Source organism: Echeneis naucrates, chromosome 21, assembly GCF_900963305.1.
Source record: "Echeneis naucrates chromosome 21, fEcheNa1.1, whole genome shotgun sequence".
NCBI lineage: Eukaryota > Metazoa > Chordata > Actinopteri > Carangiformes > Echeneidae > Echeneis > Echeneis naucrates.
The window spans coordinates 4112946-4134931 of record NC_042531.1 but is presented as its reverse complement, the minus strand read 5'-3'; the positions used below and the strand labels follow the sequence as shown (position 1 = coordinate 4134931).

The 21986-nt window shown below is 43.1% G+C and overlaps 1 protein-coding gene across 2 annotated transcripts in view; it reads right to left on the bottom strand.

The window, feature by feature from the left end:
• Positions 1 to 19509, bottom strand: part of adcy5 (adenylate cyclase 5) — a 61333-nt gene extending 41824 nt beyond the window's left edge. Inside the window, exon 1 of one of the 2 annotated variants that reach the window (XM_029529962.1) lies at positions 18569 to 19509. In XM_029529962.1, coding sequence (XP_029385822.1) covers positions 18569 to 19498 — 930 coding nt within the window. In that variant the 5' untranslated portion in view covers positions 19499 to 19509. The remainder of the gene's footprint in view (positions 1 to 18568) is intronic. The other variant, XM_029529961.1, reaches the window with a different exon arrangement.
• Between the last annotated feature and the right edge of the window lie 2477 nt (positions 19510 to 21986).

The following is a 21986-nucleotide window of genomic DNA, read 5'->3' as shown; positions in this document are numbered from 1 at the left end:
GTCAGACATTTTGTCTCGTTAAAAACAAATGAATCTGTCATAAATAAACTGCCGCCCAAATATAACTGCGACAACAGAGATGGCATTAATGCAGCGTGGCATCGGTTCAGACAGTGAAGGCCCGCTGACGCTGGCTGATTGCGTTCAGCTGCCTTACTCGTGTTGCACAATCACTGACTTATTGGTCGTCAGCTGATGAGAGATCGTCCAATTGTTTCGCAGGAAAGTGTTTGGTGGGGCTGATAAAAAAAAAATAAAAAATAAAAAATAAAAAAATAAAAGGCTTTTCAGACTATGACTGATATTCAATGTTCACATTCATATTTATTAATAAAGGGTTCATTTTCCCAGCAGAAACTTTACTGCTGCCTGGGAACTTTGAGAGCAGAAACCTTTCCCACCAAATCTGGCTGTAAAACTCATCAGCTATAAATGGTCAATTCCTCAGCAAAAGTGTCTCTGGAATATTTATGTCTTCAATGAGAAGAAGCTAATCCCTTTGGCATTTATGTGGAAACAAGAGCCGATGCCTAAAGAAGGCTACAAGATCAAAGTTGGTCAAACTTGGACAGACCTTTGACAGGAAAGAGAGAAACGCCTTATAAACAACCGCTGATGTTCATCAAGCAAAGCCATCAGTTCAGTCCAAACTGTGCAGTGTGTTGCTCTTAGCGTTACTGATGAAAAACAAAAACGGCATATTGCGGTCTGGACAAAGAGTTGGAAGTATGTGCGATCAATTTACCCCTGATGTGTGATGGATTTTTTTTTTTTTTTTTTTTGGAGGGGGGGCTTCCGAAGTGGGACACGCCAGAAAAAGCTTGGGAACCAGTGAAATAAGAAATATACATACAGTATATATATCCAGGCAGCTGGAAGAGCCTCATGTGGTTTAATGGATCCAAGAAGACAATTTGAGCAAAGAAGGAAGTGGAAATTGAATGCTGGAGACTTGTCCAGCAGGGGCTTGAACCCGAGGAAGGGGGGGGGGTATCTGTACGTGCCAGATGTCTCGTGTTCTGCACTTTTTATCCACACGGCCATTGTGATGCTCCGTGTCAGCCCGTCCCTTGTGTTCGGGTGTCTGGCGGCCATGACAGTTCTGTATGAGTGATCAAACACACCCACACAGCCATTTCCACAGCGCGAAGCCAAAACAGACCGGGGCCCCCCATGAGGCTCCTGCTGGACCGGGTCTCAGTTACAACTGGCCTGTTCAGTGACAGTTCGCACTGCAACACCTTTCAAAATATGCCAACCGCACCGCTGAGCTGCCAAAAACCCTTCAGACTCGTGTTTAGTGGCCTCCACCTCCCCGAACAACAATCCCCTGCATGTTTACAACTCCGTACCTCCAGAGTGTGGAGGACCTGTGGCGCCGAAGACTGCAGTGACGGGCAGGCAGAGCGAAGGCGTCGTCACACAAACCATCTCAAATCACATTTGACACGTGGAAACACTGCTTGAGTGAACTTTAACTCTTCGATACAAGCTCTGCAGTGATGACGCACACATTTCTCAGAGGTTATTGGTAAGTGTGAGTAAAGTTCGTGCACTTAAAAGACCAAAAAAAAAAAAAAAAAAAAAAACAGACAAAAATTACTTGGAAAAAAAGTGATGCATTAACATGGACCGGGTTTCGAGGAGCTCCTGATAATTTGTTTGTTCCACCTTTTTAATTTTTTTTTTCACTTTTTTGTGAACGCACAGATGGAGTTTTTTTTTTGTCAGTGACTCATTTGCTGTGAAATTAGTGAGTGTCCAAGGCAGAATTCCAACTAAAGAAGTGATTCTTCTGGTTTTTTTATGATTAATTATTGAAGTTTTAATGCCCACAGTCCTGTTGCTGACTTTTATACAAATGAATCATTGAAAAGACTTTCTCCTCTGGCTTATAAAACCTTGTCTTCATCACATCTGTCAGCCTGTGGATTAATGCACGCACGCTGAAGATTATATTCTCTAATATGGGCCTGTAATTGAGATAAGCGTTAAAAAGCCTGTACAAACGCGTCACCACATGCTTTTTAAATCTACACAGGCTGAAGGTTGACCAAACTGCAGTTGATGGCCAGAGCCTTCTCCATTTTATTTAGACTTTAGATAAAAAAAAGAGTCAATTTTTTTGTGTCACTGCGAGAAAAAGCACCAGTAATTTAGAAAATCCACTTTCATGGATCACAAAAAGAAAAAAGCTCACTGAGGAGCTGGCATGTTTCAGTTTGAGGCGATTCAACCTGCTTCACCGTTGGCGTCAGCGGCACTGCGGTGATGAGGAGAGCAGGTTCGCTCTGTGCTCGTTACTCAGCGTTGAACATGTTATAGTAACATGCTCAGTGTGAAGGCTTCACTGCAGCAGCTCCTGCAGTCCGGCTGTCTAAAATGGGAGTTTCAGTATCATTATCATATCATTCAGTATCATATTTTCATATCATGTGGGTCAGCAGCTAGCTAAAAAAAAAAAATGCTTTTGGTGCCAGTTTCTGTCTATTTCTCTTTCATTGATACCACGTCCAGAATTACGTTTGCTCATCTTTGGTCTTTGTGTGAGACTGAGCCGGATGTCGCCACTCAGTAAAACTCTGTGAAACACAAGCGGGCCGCAGGTTAAAACCCCGTCGTTACATTTTGGATCCAGATGAGTCGTGAGAGTGCGGAGACTGAAGTAACGTCATCACTTTTTGTCCTGAGAACTAAGTCACGACGAACTGACTTCATTTCGCAGTCCTTTAGCCAACACGGCAGTTCTCTAAAGAGCAAAAAGAAGAGCTGCTGCCTATTCTTAAAGGAGAAAAAAAAAAAAAAAAGAAAAAAGAAAAGGGTCATTTAGCTTCAGTTTTGTTTTTCTTTTTTTTTGGCTGAATGAAAACGTAGTGTTGTTCCTGGTCAGCAGCTATCTCCTCTGCAGTCATCTGATTCCCAGAAGCTCTCAAACTCAAGACAATTTCTTATAATTTTGTACATTTTGGCACCACAGCTGAGCGTTTATGAACAAAACAGCCATACACGCTGATGCATCCCCGAGGACACGCCTGCACATTGCAGACGAATCTGTACATTTGATATATTGGCCCTTTCAAGGACTCGAACACACAGACAACGGCGCTTCTGTTGCAGCAAGAATATCAGAGGTACTTTCCTCACCATCAGCTTTTGCTGCGTTGCTGCCATTAGCCAGGCAAAAGGCCAAAGGAGCTGAGGAGCAGTTCAGCAGCTTTCTGAGGACATCCAGCTGAGAAAGACGAGGCGCTTGCTATTTTTAGAGACAATAAATGCTCAATTTTCTGTCAGACGCACACATGACGGTTTAATGTTGAGGGGATCAGTGTTGCAGAATCAATGAGGGCGAGGCCATTATGAGTCACGGTTTAAGGCTCCCATTAGTGAGCCTTCACAAATGTGTTAACGTTGAACTTTGCGAAATAGAAAGGCTCCAAACGCAGGAAATTTCTCTCTGGGAATCGCTTTACGATGCTACTGTGTAAACACTTTCCATGACATAAGATGTTTTCTTTTTCATTTTTGTCCAAAATTTCACTCCCCTGCACTAATTTACAAGCCCTCCGTGGTCTAGGTTTCCAATTTTCAGAGTGGAAATTTGGCACAGGATATTATGCTTAAATGTTTGTAAAAAATATTACAATTTATCACCCAACTTTGCACAGTTGCACTCTTGTTTTAATGCCCCTGTTGTTGCGTATCATGCTTGAAATATTTTTACAATCCAAAGCAACCTGAAACGCTTTTTTTTTTTTGTAGAGAGAAAAATACAAAAATCTGCACGGTTGATGCAGGACAGGAGTTTGAAAGGTTGTAGGCGTCAAAGTGAGCCGTTTTTGGATGCCACCATCCAACAACTCCATCTCACAGGAACAAAAGACTCAATGGGGACTCAAACCAGCAATTGTTCACATGTCAGCAAAAGCATGAGAGTGGGAGGTGAATGGATGCCAACCTGAAAAATCAACTTGTTACTGGATGGAGGAATTTTAAATTAAATTGTTAGTCAGGAAGCTGAAGATTCAGGACTAAGAGGTAAAAATTAGTCTGAGCTAGTGTCAAATACAAATTCTTCCACCTTTCTGTGATCAAGATATATTTGAAACAACTCTAGTCAAAGTCATAAGCAGCTGACTGCTGAAGCACCTACTATTCAAGTTTTCTCTCTTTGTAGGGGGGCGGCTGGTGATGATTGTCGTTTTCCAAGAGCTTTGGCTTTTGTGTTCACAACAGAAAAAGTTACCACGCATGCTAAGCTGAGCAGAAAACAGGAGTTTAGTTTAGTGTTGTCCACCTGTGGAGGCAGCTCGGGTTGATAAAGGAATAACCGTTTTGTGCTGAGCAATCAATGCTTACTTAACTCTACAGCTGGCCTGAATGTTAACGCTGATGGCATCTCAAAAACAGGTCTGTGGAAAAGTCCAGTAAAGCGACTGCGGTGCAGCAGAGCAACTTTAAAACGTTCTTATCGCCCAACGAGAGCTTGTTTATTTTAACTGTAGATGGGCACCATTCAAACACTGCAGCTGGCAGTCATGTGTATGATGTAGAGCAGCATCAACACTGACTGGCCAACTATTTTACTAAATGCCAACATTATTTGGTTTGGTGAGTAATGCGCTTTTAATTTTGGCATCATTTTTAATTTGAATTGGATGCAACCCTAAATTTAACTAAACTAACGATGTATGTTACATAAAAATGTATTTGAAAAAAAAAAAAAAGTGCACAATTTGTTTATATTTTCATATGCAAAAACTGATTTTTTTCCAGATAATGGTGCAACATTTAAATGATGTACCTGATAGCATCATCTACACGTGGCTGCGGCCTCTTTAATTAGAAAAGTTTTGTTTGGTACGGGCTGTGCATTATTTTACATCTGGGCTCCGACGCATACTTTAGCCCCGTGTTGTATTATCATCCTCTCAGACTCACCAAGAGAGTCGGCTCAGAAAACCACCAAGGTGACAGTTTTAGCTAATCCCTGACCTGCTGCTCACGAGCAGCTGTATCGAGCTGATCTGGCAGCGGTGGAGGTTTAAGCTCCATCCATATATGGGCAGGTGGGGAGACTCGGAGCCTTATCGCCCCCCGTGTTACTTTACCGCTCTGCCTCACAGACATAACACATGTGGGAAGCATCACTGGAGAGGGATCAGAAGACTCCGGCTTCTCCCTGACAACCAGCCACAGAATAATGATAACCTCAGAGCTGAAACGCGGCCCTTCCCGCCCGATTTGGACCATCTGTAATTTCAGAGTTCGTTTTAGCACAATCTAACCAGCCCTTTCTAAATATAAAAAGAATAAACAGATGTACAGAGACACTTCTCTCTTCCCTCTTCAGTAAGAATAAATACACTCAAACAGTTTGCGTCGCTGGGGAAAACCTCTCCTTTGTATAATGGAAGGATGACGGTGTTTGAGTCACGGTACTTTAATTGGTATGCACTGCGAAAATGATTCAATAGGCGGATCAAATTAGCATATGAATTAAACTAATGGGCGCAGATTGAATTCATATGTAAACTGACGAATTAAAAAAATAAAAAACTTTTTACATCACTGCACTTCTCTGACAATCTGATAATCGATTCATCTTTTATGTTGCCAGATTTTCTCTGTTTTCAATTTCTCCACTGAGATGATTTGCCACTTTTCTCCGTTTTCCCATCACTCCAAATTCAATAGCTTTGACTTTCTTTTTTCTTTTTTTTTTTTGGACTGCTGATCATACAAAGTAAAATATACAAGGACGTCACTTTGGATCGTGGATAGTTCTAATGAGCATTGTCTGAACATGTTCTCGACCAAAAACAATTGGTAGTGTTGCCTGCTCTCCAGATGGGGCATTTGTGCCTCAAATTGTTGTGTTCCCCGTGCAGGAGGGGTAATTGGCAATGGGCATTCTGCCCCAAAGCCAGCCTGTCGTGCATTCTCCTCGCTTTTCTGTCTCTCTCACAATGGTGCCTCTATAAAACTATGACAGGGTCTGTGGGAGCTAGAGTGAGGTTTAACGCCAAGAAGTCCGTTTGTGCTTCCGGCCCAAAACACTGATTCGTCTTTTAGTCAGTGTCATTAATATTTGATTGGGGGGGGGGACCCTAAAGATCTTTACATAAAATCTCAGTGCAGACTATAAAAAGTTGGCATGATGAGTGATATGTGATTATCACACGAAAGGCCTTTTCTCACACTATCATGTCACTGCTGAGTCATCTGTAAATTTGCAACTGAAGCTCTTGTATGAGTAACAGGGGGAAAAAAAAAAAAAAAAAAAAAAAAAAAAAAACTAATAAATTCACATTTTCCATCCTCTATCCACTAAGGACCTGACAGCAGAACAATAAATTGGCATTCACTGCCAATGATAATGGAATTACTTTCAAAAATTAACATAATGGCACATAATGGGCTCACCATTTACTGCCTCTTCACCAAACCCATCTGAGGAGAGTGATAATAGCTGTCACCAAATGTTGAGAGGGTACAACTACTTTTTGCATCATTTCCCTTTACAATATCTACAATCTGTAATAATACACCATAAGCATATGGACCTTATCGAGCCCTTTTAGAGCTATGAAAGCAGTTAGAATCCACTGCAGGCGACACAAACACAATTCGACCAACAGCGTTCGTCCCAAATGCAAAGTACGAAACTGAATTTTGCACTTCTGGTGCAGTCCAAAGTGTTGATAGGCAAAAGAATTGAAATTTCAAAGTAAGCCCAAAATCTTTATTTATGTCAGAGACCACATTTGCAGCAGCAGCAGCCAGCATAGAACTGATGAGCAGATTGTCGCTGGCAGTTTGCAGTTTGTTGATGCTGCGAAAGGAAGAGTGAATATTCGACAACAGGTAGCTTTAACGTGCTGTTTCCTGCCATCAGGCACTCTGATGGTTTCACACACGAGCCGTATTCATGAACTTTGAGCTGAGATCTGATGCTGGTTCCAGCTGGAGCTACGACCCGACTCCGTTCATCGATTATGAGGTAAGCCTGTGAGGCGGGAGAGAAAAACACCCCCCCCCGTGGTCCGTCGACGACCGAAGCTTAACTGATCAAAATGCATGCTGCACAACATTATGCTGGAAAAACAATACGTCTTGTCCTCATTTCAGGCTGGACTGCATTAAAACGCATTACTTAGCTGATGCTATTTTTAACCCACCCTCCATTCCTCTTCCTCTGTACTTACAACTAACTTCTCCTCAGCTAAATGTTACAGGTCAACAATTTCACTCTGGACTGAAGTCTTGGTCGATGAAGTCACTCCACCAGTCATGAAAACAAAACAAAACAAAACAAACAAAAAAAAAAAAAAAGTTGGCCAGTCTGAGCACTTACTCTTCTCCAGCATGCAGGTCCGAGACCTGAAGTACACACGAGGACTCTCATTGTTAAAGAGCACAGTCCTTAAGAAAACAATTGTTCTCTCTCAAATACTTTTTATATTTAGCTATCCGGCTACATGCCAACAAAACAACAATATGCCACAAGGAGAGTTGGTAAATGTGAAGGAAGTAGATATTTCAATAAAGTTTCAGGGAGTTGTTAAGGTTATGAGAGCAGGATAACATTTGAAGACGTATGTGTAAGTTACAGCTGAGACTGAAAAGCACATTTCCTGCTTTTCACTCTTTCCCACCGTGCAGAACATTAATCCAACACAAAGATGAGATGCAAAGATACAAACAGCAGCGTAGCACACAAGACCTGAGCTGCCTCCTGCACATGGAAGGAGCCGCATCAGCATTTGCAGTAAAAAAATGCTGCACTTTTACTGTAGGCCTCCATTTTTGTCTGTCCATCTGCCACAGTTGAGAAAAAGATGTTTTAATGGCAGCTGCTCCGGCCGCCTTTTCTCCTTTATTCAGAAGCTGTTCACACAAAAGTCAGTCTGCCTCCATCCTGACGTCACCACAGAGCCGGTTTTTCCACTTTTTTCTGTGGAGGGGTCAAGTCTCTCGTCTGGTCTATCCTCTAGTCTCTGGAGGGATCCGTTCTAGCGTTTGGGGGGGGGGGCGGTCTTGTCTGATCTGGTCAAGTCTCTACTCTCTGCAGGGGTCCGGTCTCTGGCCTAGTCTGGTCCGGTCCGGTCTAGGAGCTGGAGTCCAGTCACCAATCAACCAATTAGCCTAGACATTTCAGGTGCAGCGGGAATCGAACAGGTTGGGGGGGGACGACATCATGAATTGCATTCACTTAGAATCTAAATTCTCTAGCAAAATGACAGATGAGTGACAGGACAGGGGCACTTCAGGGGGCCAATTAGATTTCAGATGGGGCCTGTGGCCCCGCCCCCTAGAGCTGCCACTGCAGGGTCCAACAAGAAGTGTTGTAGAAGTGGAATAATTCAATGCTTCCACACAACAATAAAACAATGAAACACACTTCTATGCCAGAAAAACGCTGAGTGACTCACCTTCAGGATGACTTATCACCTCCTGCCTCCATTACACCCGACCGCCGCCGCCATCTTTTCGGGTTTTGGCGGACAACGAAGCGCATGCGCAGATTCAAAACACGGAACTACTACAACTTTGTATTTTTCCATTCATGTGGAATGAATATGAAACCTTTGAGTATCGTGTGAAAATACACAGTAAAACTCACTCTTCCCACACAGTTTGTTGCATGAATAACATAGTTTTACTTGAATAACTCCAGTTCTCACTGATCCTTTGAATCAGAAAGTGAATATTGTGACAGTGAACCGAATAAATATTACACCCAAAAAAAAAAAAGAAAAAAAAATTCAATGTGAAACTTGGCCAGGTGAATAAGTTAATAAGTGAGCTTAGTTCTGCAAGTTTAAACGGCCACACAATGATGCCAGGTAGTCACAGTTTCACCCATCCAGTTCCACAGATGCCAATTAATCACACCTCCTTTCATTTTGAATCAGTCAGTCAATGCTGTGTAATCTGGAGTCCAGATGAGATTCACCTTGTGAGTGGCATCATCAAGAGGAAACCATCTGTGTGCGGATATGAGTTTCAGATTCACATTTCGGTGGTAGATTCTGCTGGGGAGGGGGGAAAAAAAAAAAAAAAAAAAAAAAAAAAAAAAAAAACACACCAAACTGTCAGCAGCACAGTTGGCCTAAAAAAATAAGATTTTTTTAAAACATCCTGAGGTGCATTTTTATACTTTTAGCATATCAAGCAATGTTAGATCACAGAGTCTGTAAATTATTTTTATCTTAACAAAGCTGTCTAATATTCCTCAGAGCTGCTCTGATGAAATATGAGTGCAAAGCAGCTGCACTGGACCAACAGCAGCAGCAGCAGCATTACTCATTAATATGCAACTGTACATTTTATTTATTACTCAGAGCATTAGAAACGCTCCCCCTGTCGTAAATCCTCTTTTACAGCCGGACTGATAAGCCGGCTGTCAGGTAAACGCGTACTACGGGCCTGTTTCTCCTCAACTAAGGTGTCATAGAAGAAGAAGTCTTTCACTGATGTGCAAACATCACTTCAGTGGACTTTCGTACTTCTGTTGGTGTGAATGCTGTATCTGGGATTGTGTGGTGGTGGTTGAAAGGTCTGAGCCAGAACATGAATAAAAACTGACACTGGGCGGTTTGGTCTGCAGGGGTTTAAAAAAAAAAAAAGAAGCCTGGGTTTAGCCAAATGTTAACTGGATATTCTGATTATTCTGCTGTTTTTATAAGATGAATTCAATTGAATTTTTACTTTTACTGCTCTAAATTTCAGCACAAGAAGACCCTAATAACAGATGGGACGCCACAAACTAATCAAATCATATTGATACTCTTTCATCTGACAAGTGATTTATTTATTTTTTTTTTTTTGGAGTCTGTTTGTAATGTATCTTGGTGGTGATAAATAAAAGTTTCTCAGAGGCCAAAGTGGCCTGAAAAGAAAATGTGAATATGATCAAAACTACTTTATGGTCACTGACTTCTGAAAACACCAGAAAGCTGTTCAGTGTGTGCTCTTTATTAAAGCAATGCAGCGCTCAAATCCCGTAAACGTTAAGGTTTAAAACATTTCAGCAATTTCAAGTTGAAACTTTTACTGAGCCCATGAATTATGGTAGAAGTAAAAGCAAATTTAAAATCAGACCACTTAGAATCAAATCAACCACAGCTTGATTCATCCCCTGACGCCTAGATTTCCTCTATTGGAGATATCACATCATGGTGCTCGAGCTAAACTTCAGCGTCAACAAGTCCGTGGTAAAAGTCCTGGCGGGGAAATGAAAAGGCCGTGGCAGAAGAAGATTTTTTTATTATTATCATTTTTAAAGAAAAGCTGATTACTACATACAAGCTGACAAAGTCTGCGCCACACAGCACAGGTCCAGGTACTTTTGGACATAAAAACTGGGTTATCTGCATTAAGCACAAACCCCCGTAGAGTTACTGAAGGGAACAACAGACCTGCTATAGCTCTCAGGAATGTGTAGAGAAAAAAAAAAAAAAAAAAAAGAAAAGCCAAATCATTTGAAAAGGGCCATTAGAACAGACAATGAAGCATTCAATTTATGGACAAAGAAACGTGTCCAGAAATGAAGTTTCCTGGCACGCAGCGTGCAGACAGGTTTCTGAGCAACTGCGTTGTAAGCTGTCGAGCTCTCCGTCGGCAGAAGACAAACTGAAGGGCCTGGAAGCTGATTGTGGGGGGGGGGGGTCATTATGAAGTGTTGATTTTCTGCTATAAACTGAATGAATCACAAACATAATTGGGGGAAAATGTTTAACATCCCCAGAAGAGGAAGATCCGTGCACAGTGATCTGAGCTCTGGATTTCAGCAGGGCGGTGGACGGTTTCGCAGATGAGGAGGCGAGGAGGCGAGGAGGTGGTAGTTTTAAGACGAAACAGCTCACAACGTTCCTCTGCAGAGACACTCTTTATGTTAATGCATCTGAAAACTAGTGCTGAGACTAAACCCCTTTTGCTGCAGAGGTCTCGGGAAAAATGAGAAGTGTGAAAGGAGAAGGGAAGTGTCCATTTTATCATAATACCACATTTTCATGTTAACCTTTGACAGTATTCAGTAAAAACCACGTAATTAAATGTCACTTTTTCCAAATGAAGAAAACCTGACTTTTCACGTAACCATTTCTCTTGCTGTTTATTTACTAAATTCTTAGACTGTTTTAGTTTTTGAACAGGCCCTATAAATAAAGTAATGTGCGTGGGCAAGAATGGTTTACTTCAAGGGTAAACTCTTTGCTGCCTAATTTTGTATCTCAGTCGTTTAGTCTGTTCTCAGATGCCTTGTTGAGACGAGAACAAAGTTCTTCTCACAGTCTAACGGACCGCGGGGTTACAGCCTAACTCCGAGCATCATCACCCAGTCACGCTAACCACGCTAGCTGCCGCAGACTTAACAGGGCTAAGACCTAAAATAATATTCCCATGTCTGACAGTGACCAAAAGCAAAACCGAGGATAGAAATGGGACGACGTGGGAGGAAATTTTCACATCATCTGAAATTCCCAACGTGCAGCAAAAAAAAAAAAAAAAAAAAAAAAAAAGAAACATTAAAATCTATGGCCTCTGAAGCTTTGTACAGTCGTGCTGGACAAAGACGGACCTCCTTCATTCCTGTAACTTCGCAAAAAGTTAAGACCTTTTTCAATCATGACGGCAGAGCTGGCAAGGTTCAAAGGTCAAGAGCTGCACTTATCAAATGCCCAATTAAAGACACGGTCAGCTTCTGCTGTAATTGAAATGATTGGACAGCGTATAAAGAAAAGGGCTTAGCAAAAACAAACACGCTTCATCAACGTCCAGTTCTTCAGATGCCAAAAAGGACTCTTTGCTATCACAACACTGCTGATGTACACAAGGAAAAAAAAAAAAAAAAAAAAAGAAAGCATGCACATACATGCCCGTTTGTGATTGACCGAAGCAGCACGCTCCCAGATGATGACATGCTGCATTGCGGGAGAAATTGAGCCAGGTACAAGTTTTTCTTTTGCCCTGCATTGGCAACCCCCACTGCATCGTTGGACTGGCCTTATTCAAATGAACAACTGCACTAAAGGGAGAAGTGCAGTCCCTGCTGACTTCCACACACCTGATCGTCAAATTCTCTGTTCCTGATAGACGTGTGGGCGGGGAGGAGGTCAGCATTAGGGATCATAATCATCTCCCTCCTGACTAAACACTCCACCCCAGAACCCTATTCAGGTCAGGATTTCACACTCCTGAGCATTTCCCCGTGGAAGCTGAAAAAGAGGGGATGCAAAACTCAACCGAGCCAACAAGGAAGCAAAGTCAGGATCAAATAATGACGCGGTAACAAAATAAAAAATAAAAATAAAAATAAAAAATAAAAAAAAAACTAATGTAGTGCAAATACAAAGCTTTTTTTATTAACAGACCAAACTGCAACCGTAACAATCACCACCCAAAAAAAAAAAAGGGGGGGGCCTTTTCACCAAAAAGCAGCCTCCCAACACCTTCACATAATTCTACCTCTGAGCGATATGACCACACTAGACATGTGAATCATCGTTATTTATTGATTCCCCCTTCAAATATTATCACCAGGAGCCAAGGGTTCTTCACAGAACAAAGTAATTAAAGATAATGAATGTCAGATGAACAGAAAGAAGCACGGCAGCCAAATGCTGCCCAGTGGAAACACAACAACGTGAAAGTGGAAACCATCCATCAGTTTCAGATGTCGCTGTCACGTAATCAGCTTCTAATTACCGAAGGCCTCAGAGTGATGGGATGTTTTCTCTTTGTTAAAACGTGCAACAAGTAATTCAGCATGAAAACAGGGACTCACCTGCTGAAACATACACAGTGGGCCTCAGTCGGATTTCAAATAACTTGTGTCACCAAGTTGTTACACACAAACAAAACAAATCCAGTGAAATAACAAAAAGTTTAGAAATTAGTCAATTTCTGTTTCCTTCATCATCTGAATACTCAAACCAAGGCATGGTGAGCTGGAGACGAATTACTGTCATGGGTTCTCACATATATATTTAAGATGAAGGCACTAACAAGGGATTTAAAAAAAAAAAAAAATAATACAAATTCCAGCTTCCTGTATAAAAAGGCCAGATCCCCGTGATTTATGTTTTCACACTGCAAACAGAGCAGACGTCTTCCTGCACTGACACTGAACATAAGCAGCTTCATTTTGTCTTTCTGCAGCTACGGACAGTTTTAGGACTGAAACCTCAAGAAGAATTCGTACAAAACAAAGCTGTGATTTCATTTTATTCTGTTTTTCTTTCTTCCTTTAGCCTGATCAGTGTGATTTTTGTGCTGATGTTTTATCATGAGCTGAAACAACAACAACAACAACATCTATTTGCATCTAAATGATCAAACCAACTCTTTACAACCAGCAAGGTCGGAGGTATTTTAAGCTGCATCTCTGGTTTAAAAATAAAAAACACATTGCACACGTCTTGTACATCGAACAGAAGGACAACACAACACACGAGAGAGGGCTTGAGTCTGACTTTGACCCAGAACACAACAGGACAATTAGATGTGCAGGCAGCCTCGTGTGCGACTGGAGGTAAAACATACACAGGTTCTCTCGGGGAGCTGCCGGTCGCTGTTTGTGAAATAAAATCAGTTGCTAAGTTACAGGAGCACCGAGCGCAGTTTTCTGAACTCGCGGGGGAATGCGTCAGCAGCCGTTTCTGAAAAGGTACTCGGGCTGGCCCTGGATCCACGTTGGGTTGGAATATTCATTGAGGATGCTGCTGAGCAGCATCCTCAGTCACACTCCATGACCTCTGGGCGCTCAGTCTCTGAAATGCAATTAGGCAAAGTAAACAGCAGCTGAAAACTGCGCATGTGGACTCTGCCACAGGGGACAGGGAGAAAAATAGGTGAACCCTGCTGTGTGAAATCTGATGTTTAGACACTGATTCACCGTTTTTCCTGAGGGACTGCTCTGCGGCATCGCTCTCAAGCACATGTAGCTCGTCCTGAAGGGGGAGGGGATTGGTTTAAAAGTCCATGCAAAGGGGCTGGGTCTTGCAGGGAAATTAAATATGTCTAGCAGAAGGTCAGGACCAGGAGGGATGGCTGCGTGAAGGCGAGCGAGCAAAGGGGAGATGATGTGGACATCTGTTTTGAGTTTCCACACGTTACAAGCAAGAGGCAATTCAATTAGACAGGCAGAAAGCCCTGCTACCGCTGAAATCCTGCCAGCCAGGACCGGGCCGCTTACATGGCCCACTCCACCGCTCTGGAGAGCAGGCAAATTAGAAGGATGGAAACAGAGGCCTTCCACCCCAACAGTCACAGGAAACAAACACAGGAAGTAACCCAAGAGCCCCAAGTTTCCATGTCCAACATATCTCAAGAGCTGTGAAGATTAGGTCAAGTTAAACAAGCCCAGATCATGTTTGCACAACACAAAGATGTACAGAGTGGAATAAAGCCCTTTGTGGCTGCAAAGGGAGCTGTGGGAAGTCTGATAAATTGCCCTGAGGGGCATCCGCCCGGGCCAAAGCCTGCATATAAAAGGTGTGAAAAGATGTTTTTAAAAAAAAAAAAAAAAAAAAAAACACAAACAGACAAATCATGGCGTAGTCTCATCTCTGCTTGAGATGCCAAAGCTGCATTAGCTGCTATTAGCATGTCTCAGATTGACTCTCCAACCAAACTGCAGGTAGTCAAGTTGATATTTAAAATGTGGGGAAAAAAAAAGAATCAGTTTCTGTACCTTTTATTTGCACCCTTTCAAACCATCGAGTTATTCTAATGCTATGCTAAACGCTAAAAGCCATAGATTTAATTTCTTAACAGCGATACTAACCGGGAACAAGTTTTTGTAAATCACCAGTTTTCCAAAGGACACTAAAATCTATGTAATGTAGACAGGAGGAAAAAAAAAAAAAAAAAAAAGATTTGAACCACATTTATTTCACTTTTAACATCATTTTTTGGCTTTTGACCTTTCAATCAGCAAATGCATGCTGACTAGGAACCTGGAAAAGGTCAAAACGCAACCACAGGAGGACGGCGAGTTCTGTCCTTCATCATGTCCTGTCAACATCCATCTCCACGCCCTCATAAAACCGGCTATGCTGCAAGGTTATTCCCAGGTCAGATTTCAGCGGCACCTGTAAACAACCGCCGCTAGGTTTTAGCAAAAACACTGGAGATCGACAGCCGCTCATATTTTAAACCAATTCACAGAGACATAGTTTGAAAAGTATTATTTCTACACGACCAAACGAACCGCAGCTCAGTAATCCTACACCACCCATCTCTGTGCTGACACACACTGGAGATGAAGCCTTCCTCAAATCTCACCAGTTCAAAAAGGAAGATACTTGATATGGCCGATCTGCCTCCTATAGTCAGACTGCTTTTCTCAAAAGAAATAAAAGAATCAAAAAAAAAAAAAAAAAAAGTGCATTCATCCCTCTCTTCAAGGCGTCACATTTAATGACCGCACTGGTGTCAGGACAGAGGGTGAGAATAAGTAACCAAGCAGCAACGAAAAAAGGGCCACGATGAAATTCACTGCAAAGTCTGACCAGAACAGAGCTGAAATCACAAAAGGAAGAAATGTATCACCAAAAAACACCTTGAAAAGAAAAAGGGGGGAAACCTTGGCCAAGTTATGCAACATTGTGATTTCCGGCACAGCTGTTCGGGCTAATATGAAAGAGAATATTAAGGAAGGCTGCAAAGTTGAATGAATCTGCATTCCTAAAAATAAAAACATTCAACTCATAATACATATTCCTAGAAGCACCCGGATAAGAAAAACAGCATTATCTTGAGATTCTCACATAAACAGTAGCGGTTTAACTGAGCGAAGAGCCAGGTCCTATGTAAACAGGAGAGAGCAGATATGCTAAAAACAACAGCATGGTGAGGAAAGAACAACAAATACGGCAGCACGTTCCCACACATTCACATCAACACATACAACGACAATGTGGAAAAAAATACAAATAGATACCAGGTCACATTCGCATTAAAAACCAAACTATCAGCCTGGTCTTCGGTTATACAACCAAACATTGCATCCCAAAAGGAAACGGAAGTGAAACTGTAAATTCTTTTCCATCCTCGACACGTTTTCATTACTGATGGACATGTGATCCGAAAGGTAGCCGAGACAGCCACATTCATTGCTGTTTTAGAAAATACTGCGATTTCATATTACGCTGGATGTCCTGCCGGAGTGTGGAACATTCTCCTCTTTCTAATTTTTCTTTAGAGACTTGGTTGCAGTGTATTTACCCAATATGGCCAAACGTATATCGAGTCAGGAACATTGCAGCTGTTTGACAAAGAGCAAAGCCTGAACCATGAGCTGCAGTCCCAAACCAAAGCCACAACAAAGACAAATGTTCAGCGGTCACCCCTGACTCTTCTTTTTAAGACGAAAATGTGTCTCAGAATCGAAACCTTTTCGTTTTTAGGGAGGAATATTCATTAAAGTGCCTTCCGTAGAATATGCTACCCCGTTGGAAAGGACGTTTATGAGCAATATGGGGCCTGATAAAAACTGTAAATTGAGTAAACAGCCAGAACAATGAGGTGGGAGTTAGGAGCTGCAGCAACACACACACAGTTTGGGGTTAATAATACCAAGTTGTAGAACTCTGTGTACGATGCAATTAAGAGCACCTTTTAATAACAGTGGAAAATTAAAGCCATTTGTGCAGGCACCTTTATTACAGAGAGTCCACCGGCCCTGGAGAGATGTTTCCAAAGTAATATTCATGTTGTAAAAATACTACCAGAGGCATTTAGCTTTTATGAGGAGCATGTAGGCTCAGTAGCACATTAAAAAAGTATCCCCTGAAACCATCAACTGTAAGCTTATTACAAGCCCAGATGAAGTAAAACAAACGACCTGAAATCAGTCTTTCTGACTCAAAGGGCTAACACTTCAGCGCTGCGAAGCAGCAGTTTGCTCTTCATTTTATTATGAAATAAGTCCGAAATATAATACATGGCCACGTTTGCAAATGTGCTTCAATGCCGATACCAAGAGGCGGCGAATCTGATCTGAGGTGTTGTTCTAAAAATGCCCCAAATAAAAGCATGAAACCTCAGACAACAACAACAATAATAATAATAATAATAATAATAATAATAATAATAATAATAACAGAAAATTAGTCCGCGATATGGATGAGATAAATCCAAACACTGGGCCTCAACCCAAGCTGTTTATTCCTAAAGAGAGAATGATTGTTCAATTGCCTGGGTGTGTTTCAGCTTCAGTGAAGATGATGCCAAACAAAACAATCAAACACTAAAAAGCAATCACAGTGGTCTGAAGAGCTCAAGGAGGAATGAGAGCGCGACTGACAAGAGCCAAGGAACTGCTGTGAAAGTTTCGAATATGGATTTGAAGTTATGTCACCCAGCCCTGCTAAAGAATACGGGTTGGGTTTTTTTTTTTTTTTTGGGGGGGGAGTTTTTTGGGAAAGTACTTAATTTGCAGTCCGGTGTAAGAAAGCCCCGACCTCTGTGATAATATTCACCAGGATTTTTCACTTTTTTTTTTTTTTTTTTAAAGTCTCTGCACCGGCCACAGAAATGAGCTGAAGCAATCGTGTATTCATGCACCCAACTTTCATCATAACTTCTTGAGGGATTTTTTTTTTGTTTGTTTTTAAATTTGGCACAAATGTCCTCATGGACCCAATTATAACTTATAATTCAGTCAATGGTCAAAGGTCAAGGTCAGTGTGACCTCCAAAAACACATTTTGGATCACAACTCACAAATTCGCACACCGATTATGACAAAATCTGACGCAAATATCGATAAGAATAAAAGGTAAGTGAGAACATTTTATATTCAGAGGGTGAAAGGTAAACTCACCGTGACATTTTAAAGTTCTGCAAAAACACTCCAGGCCATTATTTGAATGCAGTAAAGGGAAGTTACAACAATTTCTCCTGCTACATGGCAGAGGCAGGTCATTTTTGATAGCGTTGGTGATGCTGTTTTTGGAAACGAGGTGAGCGATGAACTCATTGTTGGTGAAACTGGTGAACTATATCTGGAAGGGCAGAAGGAGGTCTGTGTGGGTGGAACCTGTGGCCGTCTGCACGCTGGAGGAAGTATTAAACCAATCACTTCTTCAAGATGTCAATTAATCACGCCAACTTCTGCTGCAGTGACAGCAAGTTACTTTTAGGGTTTGAGAGACCTTTAACTCGGCTTCAAACAAACAGACCTCCACAGCATCTCTGTCTATCAGCACACAACAGCAGCCGGTTAAAAACAATCACATCATACAAACATGAGACTTTTGAAAAGTCCATGCTTCTTCTGAGGGCCCAAAAAAAAAAAAAAAAAAAAAGTATAAAGCAGCTTCATCACACAACCGCTGTGAATTTCTCCTCAACAAGTCTGGATTTTGGTGCTGAGCAGTCACTCCTGGGAAACATTTCTTTATCCACCTTGCTGTGCACACAAAATCTCACCCAAGCAGCTTAACAGCGGACCCACAGAAACCCTGCTGTGTGTGGGGAGCTCAGAGTGAGCAGCAGGAACCTGCTGCGCCAGGTTTGCGCGCAGCGGAGATGCCGAGATCATTCAGAAAAGAAAAACATACCTGCTTCCACAGAAAGCTGTCCACGCCGTTTAACATCCAAGAAACAGCCACGTGGATGGCGGAAAGAATAACTCCAGTGATGACGGCGGCGCGCATCCTGACGGGCAGCAGGGTGTAGATGACATGGATGAAGAACACGGTCCACCAGATCCCCTCCGAGGCGCTTCTGGGCTGCACCAGCAGCACCCCGATCACCTGGATCACCAGCACCACCAGGATCACCACGTAGCAAACGATCCACATGTGGTCCTGGTGGAAGCCGTTCCTGTTGCAGACCACCATGAGGATGAGCGTGAGGAAGATGGCAACGGAGAACACCACCACGTAGGTGACGCTCGGCCTGCTGGTGCCCCCGGAGCAGTGGAAGCCCAGCATGACCGTGTAGACCAGCACCAGCACGGCCATGAGCATGGTCAGGCTGCTCTGGTTCAGGCGGAAGAAGTAGCGCTGGTAGAGCCGCTCCAACTTCTCCGACTGGAACTTCTTGGATTTGAAGACGTGCATGACGCTGCCGCAGCACGCCACTAAAGAAAAGTTAACGTCGGGCATGGCCTCGTCCTGCTCGGTCCTGGCCTTGGCCCTCCGCTCCTGCAGACCCAGCTCCACGGACTTGGGTCTCACCTCGTTGTCTGGGCGTTTCGGGGACGCGCGCTCTCGGTTCTCCTCGCCATGGTCCTGCCAAGCCGACCTGGACCTGAAGCTGACCCTGCTGACGGCCGCGGAGGCTCGACCGGGCTGCCGGTGGTCCGGATCATCCTCGTCCCTCCACCGACTGTTAGTCCGGGTGAGCTTTTTGCGCGGGGATCTGGCCGAGTACGGACACCCGTTGGCCACCGACTCAGACTCTCCCCAGGCAGATCTGAGCTCGGTCCCTCCCCTCAACACAGGCGCACCGACTCCGGGTGGGCTGACACTGTTGGATCTGGACATAGTAGTCTGAAAACGAGGGGTGGGGAGGGGAGGGGAGGGGGCAATAACACGATGTTCTTAAACAGATAAACACGGCATTAAAAGTTTTGTTTCTCCGGGGATTAAAAAAAAACAAACAAACAAACAAACAAAACAACGTCAGGGCCCAAAAACGAGGCGCGTCACGTGTCCAATAGAAGTTAAATCCTCCATAGTTGCTTTTGATTAAACATCCTTTAAAAAAAAGAAATCCAGTCGTTTTATTTCATAGAGTCTAAAAAAATAAGATAGGTTTGTCCAAAAGGCATGGAAAAACTCCAGGAATTAAAAACAAATGAAGAAAAAAATGTAAATTAAATAATAAAAAAAAAAAAAAAACAATTGAAGTTGCGCAAAAGTCACAGGGGAGCCAGTTTCACCGCGAGAGGAGGGAAGATTAGATCCAGGTGGATTTGGCTCTACATCATTGGGCCCAATTAACTAACATCCATGGAGAGGTTGCACGGCGATGGATGGCAGAGCCAAAGCACAGGCCAGATCGTCCCCAGAGATCATAGCGCAGCACCATCAGTTAGGCTGGAAACCCGTTATATCTGCGGACCCGCTTCCTGTACTCTTGTAAACGCTTCGTGGACCGAAAGGACGGAGGAAGCACGGCAAGTCCCATGTCGGCGGCTCTCAGTCGGTCCCTGTCCGGTGTCCGTTCACCTGCGTCGGCCGGTGCTGCTGCTGCTCATCATCATCATCATCATCCTGCTCGTCACACCACGCACAGATTTGGGAATCTGGGGAGAATTTAAGGATGAATAAAAAAAAAAAAAAAATGAAAGTCAGCCGCTCCTCCTCCTCCTCCTCCTCCTCCTCCGCTGGCAGCCGCAGAAAACGGCCCCCTGTTCCATGGCACGGCTCAACGCGGCCGACTCACCATCAAACCTCTGCGCCCTGTCCAACAGCTGTCCGTCATTACTGTCCGATTCCCCAGAGAGAGAGAGGGGGGGGGGGGGGAGAGAGAGAGAGAGAGAAGGGGGGGGGGGGGGTCACCGTGACAGACACAGACAGACAAAACAGAGCGTCCTGGTCTGATTTGCAGCCGGACTGCAGCGGATGCGCACGCCGCCTCTCAGGAAGTGGCCGCCCGGTGCCGCGGTGCGCCTTCGCCGCGTCGGACGGTCCGCTCGGCGTCCGTTTGGAGCTTCGGCATCATGACATGTTTACCGCTGATTGCTGCTTTAATGGCCATTCAACCAAGTCTGCTTCCTGCTGGACGCCTCTGCGCCGCGCTGCCATTGGACAGAGCAGCCGGTGAGTCACGCTTCGGTGCCTTCTCATTGGGCCGTGTGGCCCGTCAATCCACGTAGACCCCTCCCACTCCACCGGGCGCTTTCGATGAATGGGCGGGTCTGCACTTACGGCTGGATGGACACACACACACACACACACACACACACACAACCACTCTTTTGGTTCCCATTCTCACATTTGGATTTAGAGTCCAACAGCAGAACCTGATGAGGAGTCTCCCATTTCAATAAGCAACACTGTCTTTGCATAGAAATGTTATTTATATTTTCTGACTCTTCTTCTTTTTTTTTTATGTCTCCTTTGTTGCATCCTTCATGTTTCTGCCTCATGGCTTTAATGGTGAAGCTCTCCTTTAGCAACTTTATATATATATATATATATAATATATATAGGAGTTTGGGAACAGAACGAGATAATCAGAGATGATGTGTTGGATTCTGGCCTCTTGAAATTGAAAATATTCACTTTACGTCTGATATTTAATGCATACGACCAATCAATCAGTTGGAAAATGGATACCTCAGCATCTTTACATCGTCTATGATAGTGCTTGTGTAAGAATCAATAGAGGCAGAGGTTAGAAGGAAATATGTGATCCAGCTCTTTGGTTCACGTCTTCCACCGTGTCCATTTACATACGGAAGAAGAGCATTTGTGTCACTTTGGTTCAAACTGTGCGATGATGAATAGATATTGGAGACATGTGACGAGGAGCCTCGTGTGTCTGCCCAGATCAGCTCACCTCCAGCTGAATTCCCTTTGCCCTTTTGGGAATCTAACAAGGGTGAAACACTGTTAACGGAGAGAACAGGAGCTTCCATTCAGCAAATTCTTCATCAAATAAAAAGAGAACTCCGATATAAAGCAGAGACAATTAGTAGTGCAAATTATTTTCTCTGCTTGTCTTATGACTGCTTGTTTGCTCGTTCCATCCTTTTCTCTTTCCCTTTTTGCTCTCTCTTTCACCAACACCAAAGAAAATGTATTGTCGTCCGACAGAAGGAAATATAGATTTTGCCACTTTAAACTTGTGAAAGCAACAGATTTAAATGAAAAATCATATCGTGCTTGAGCTTTTTCTTTAGCTGCTTCCCTTTAATGCTACTTTGCACTTTTATCTGAATTGCTTCTGAATTATTTAAAGTAATTTACACCCATTTATTTCACAGCTGAATTCACAACAAAGTCGAAAAGATGTAGAAAATAT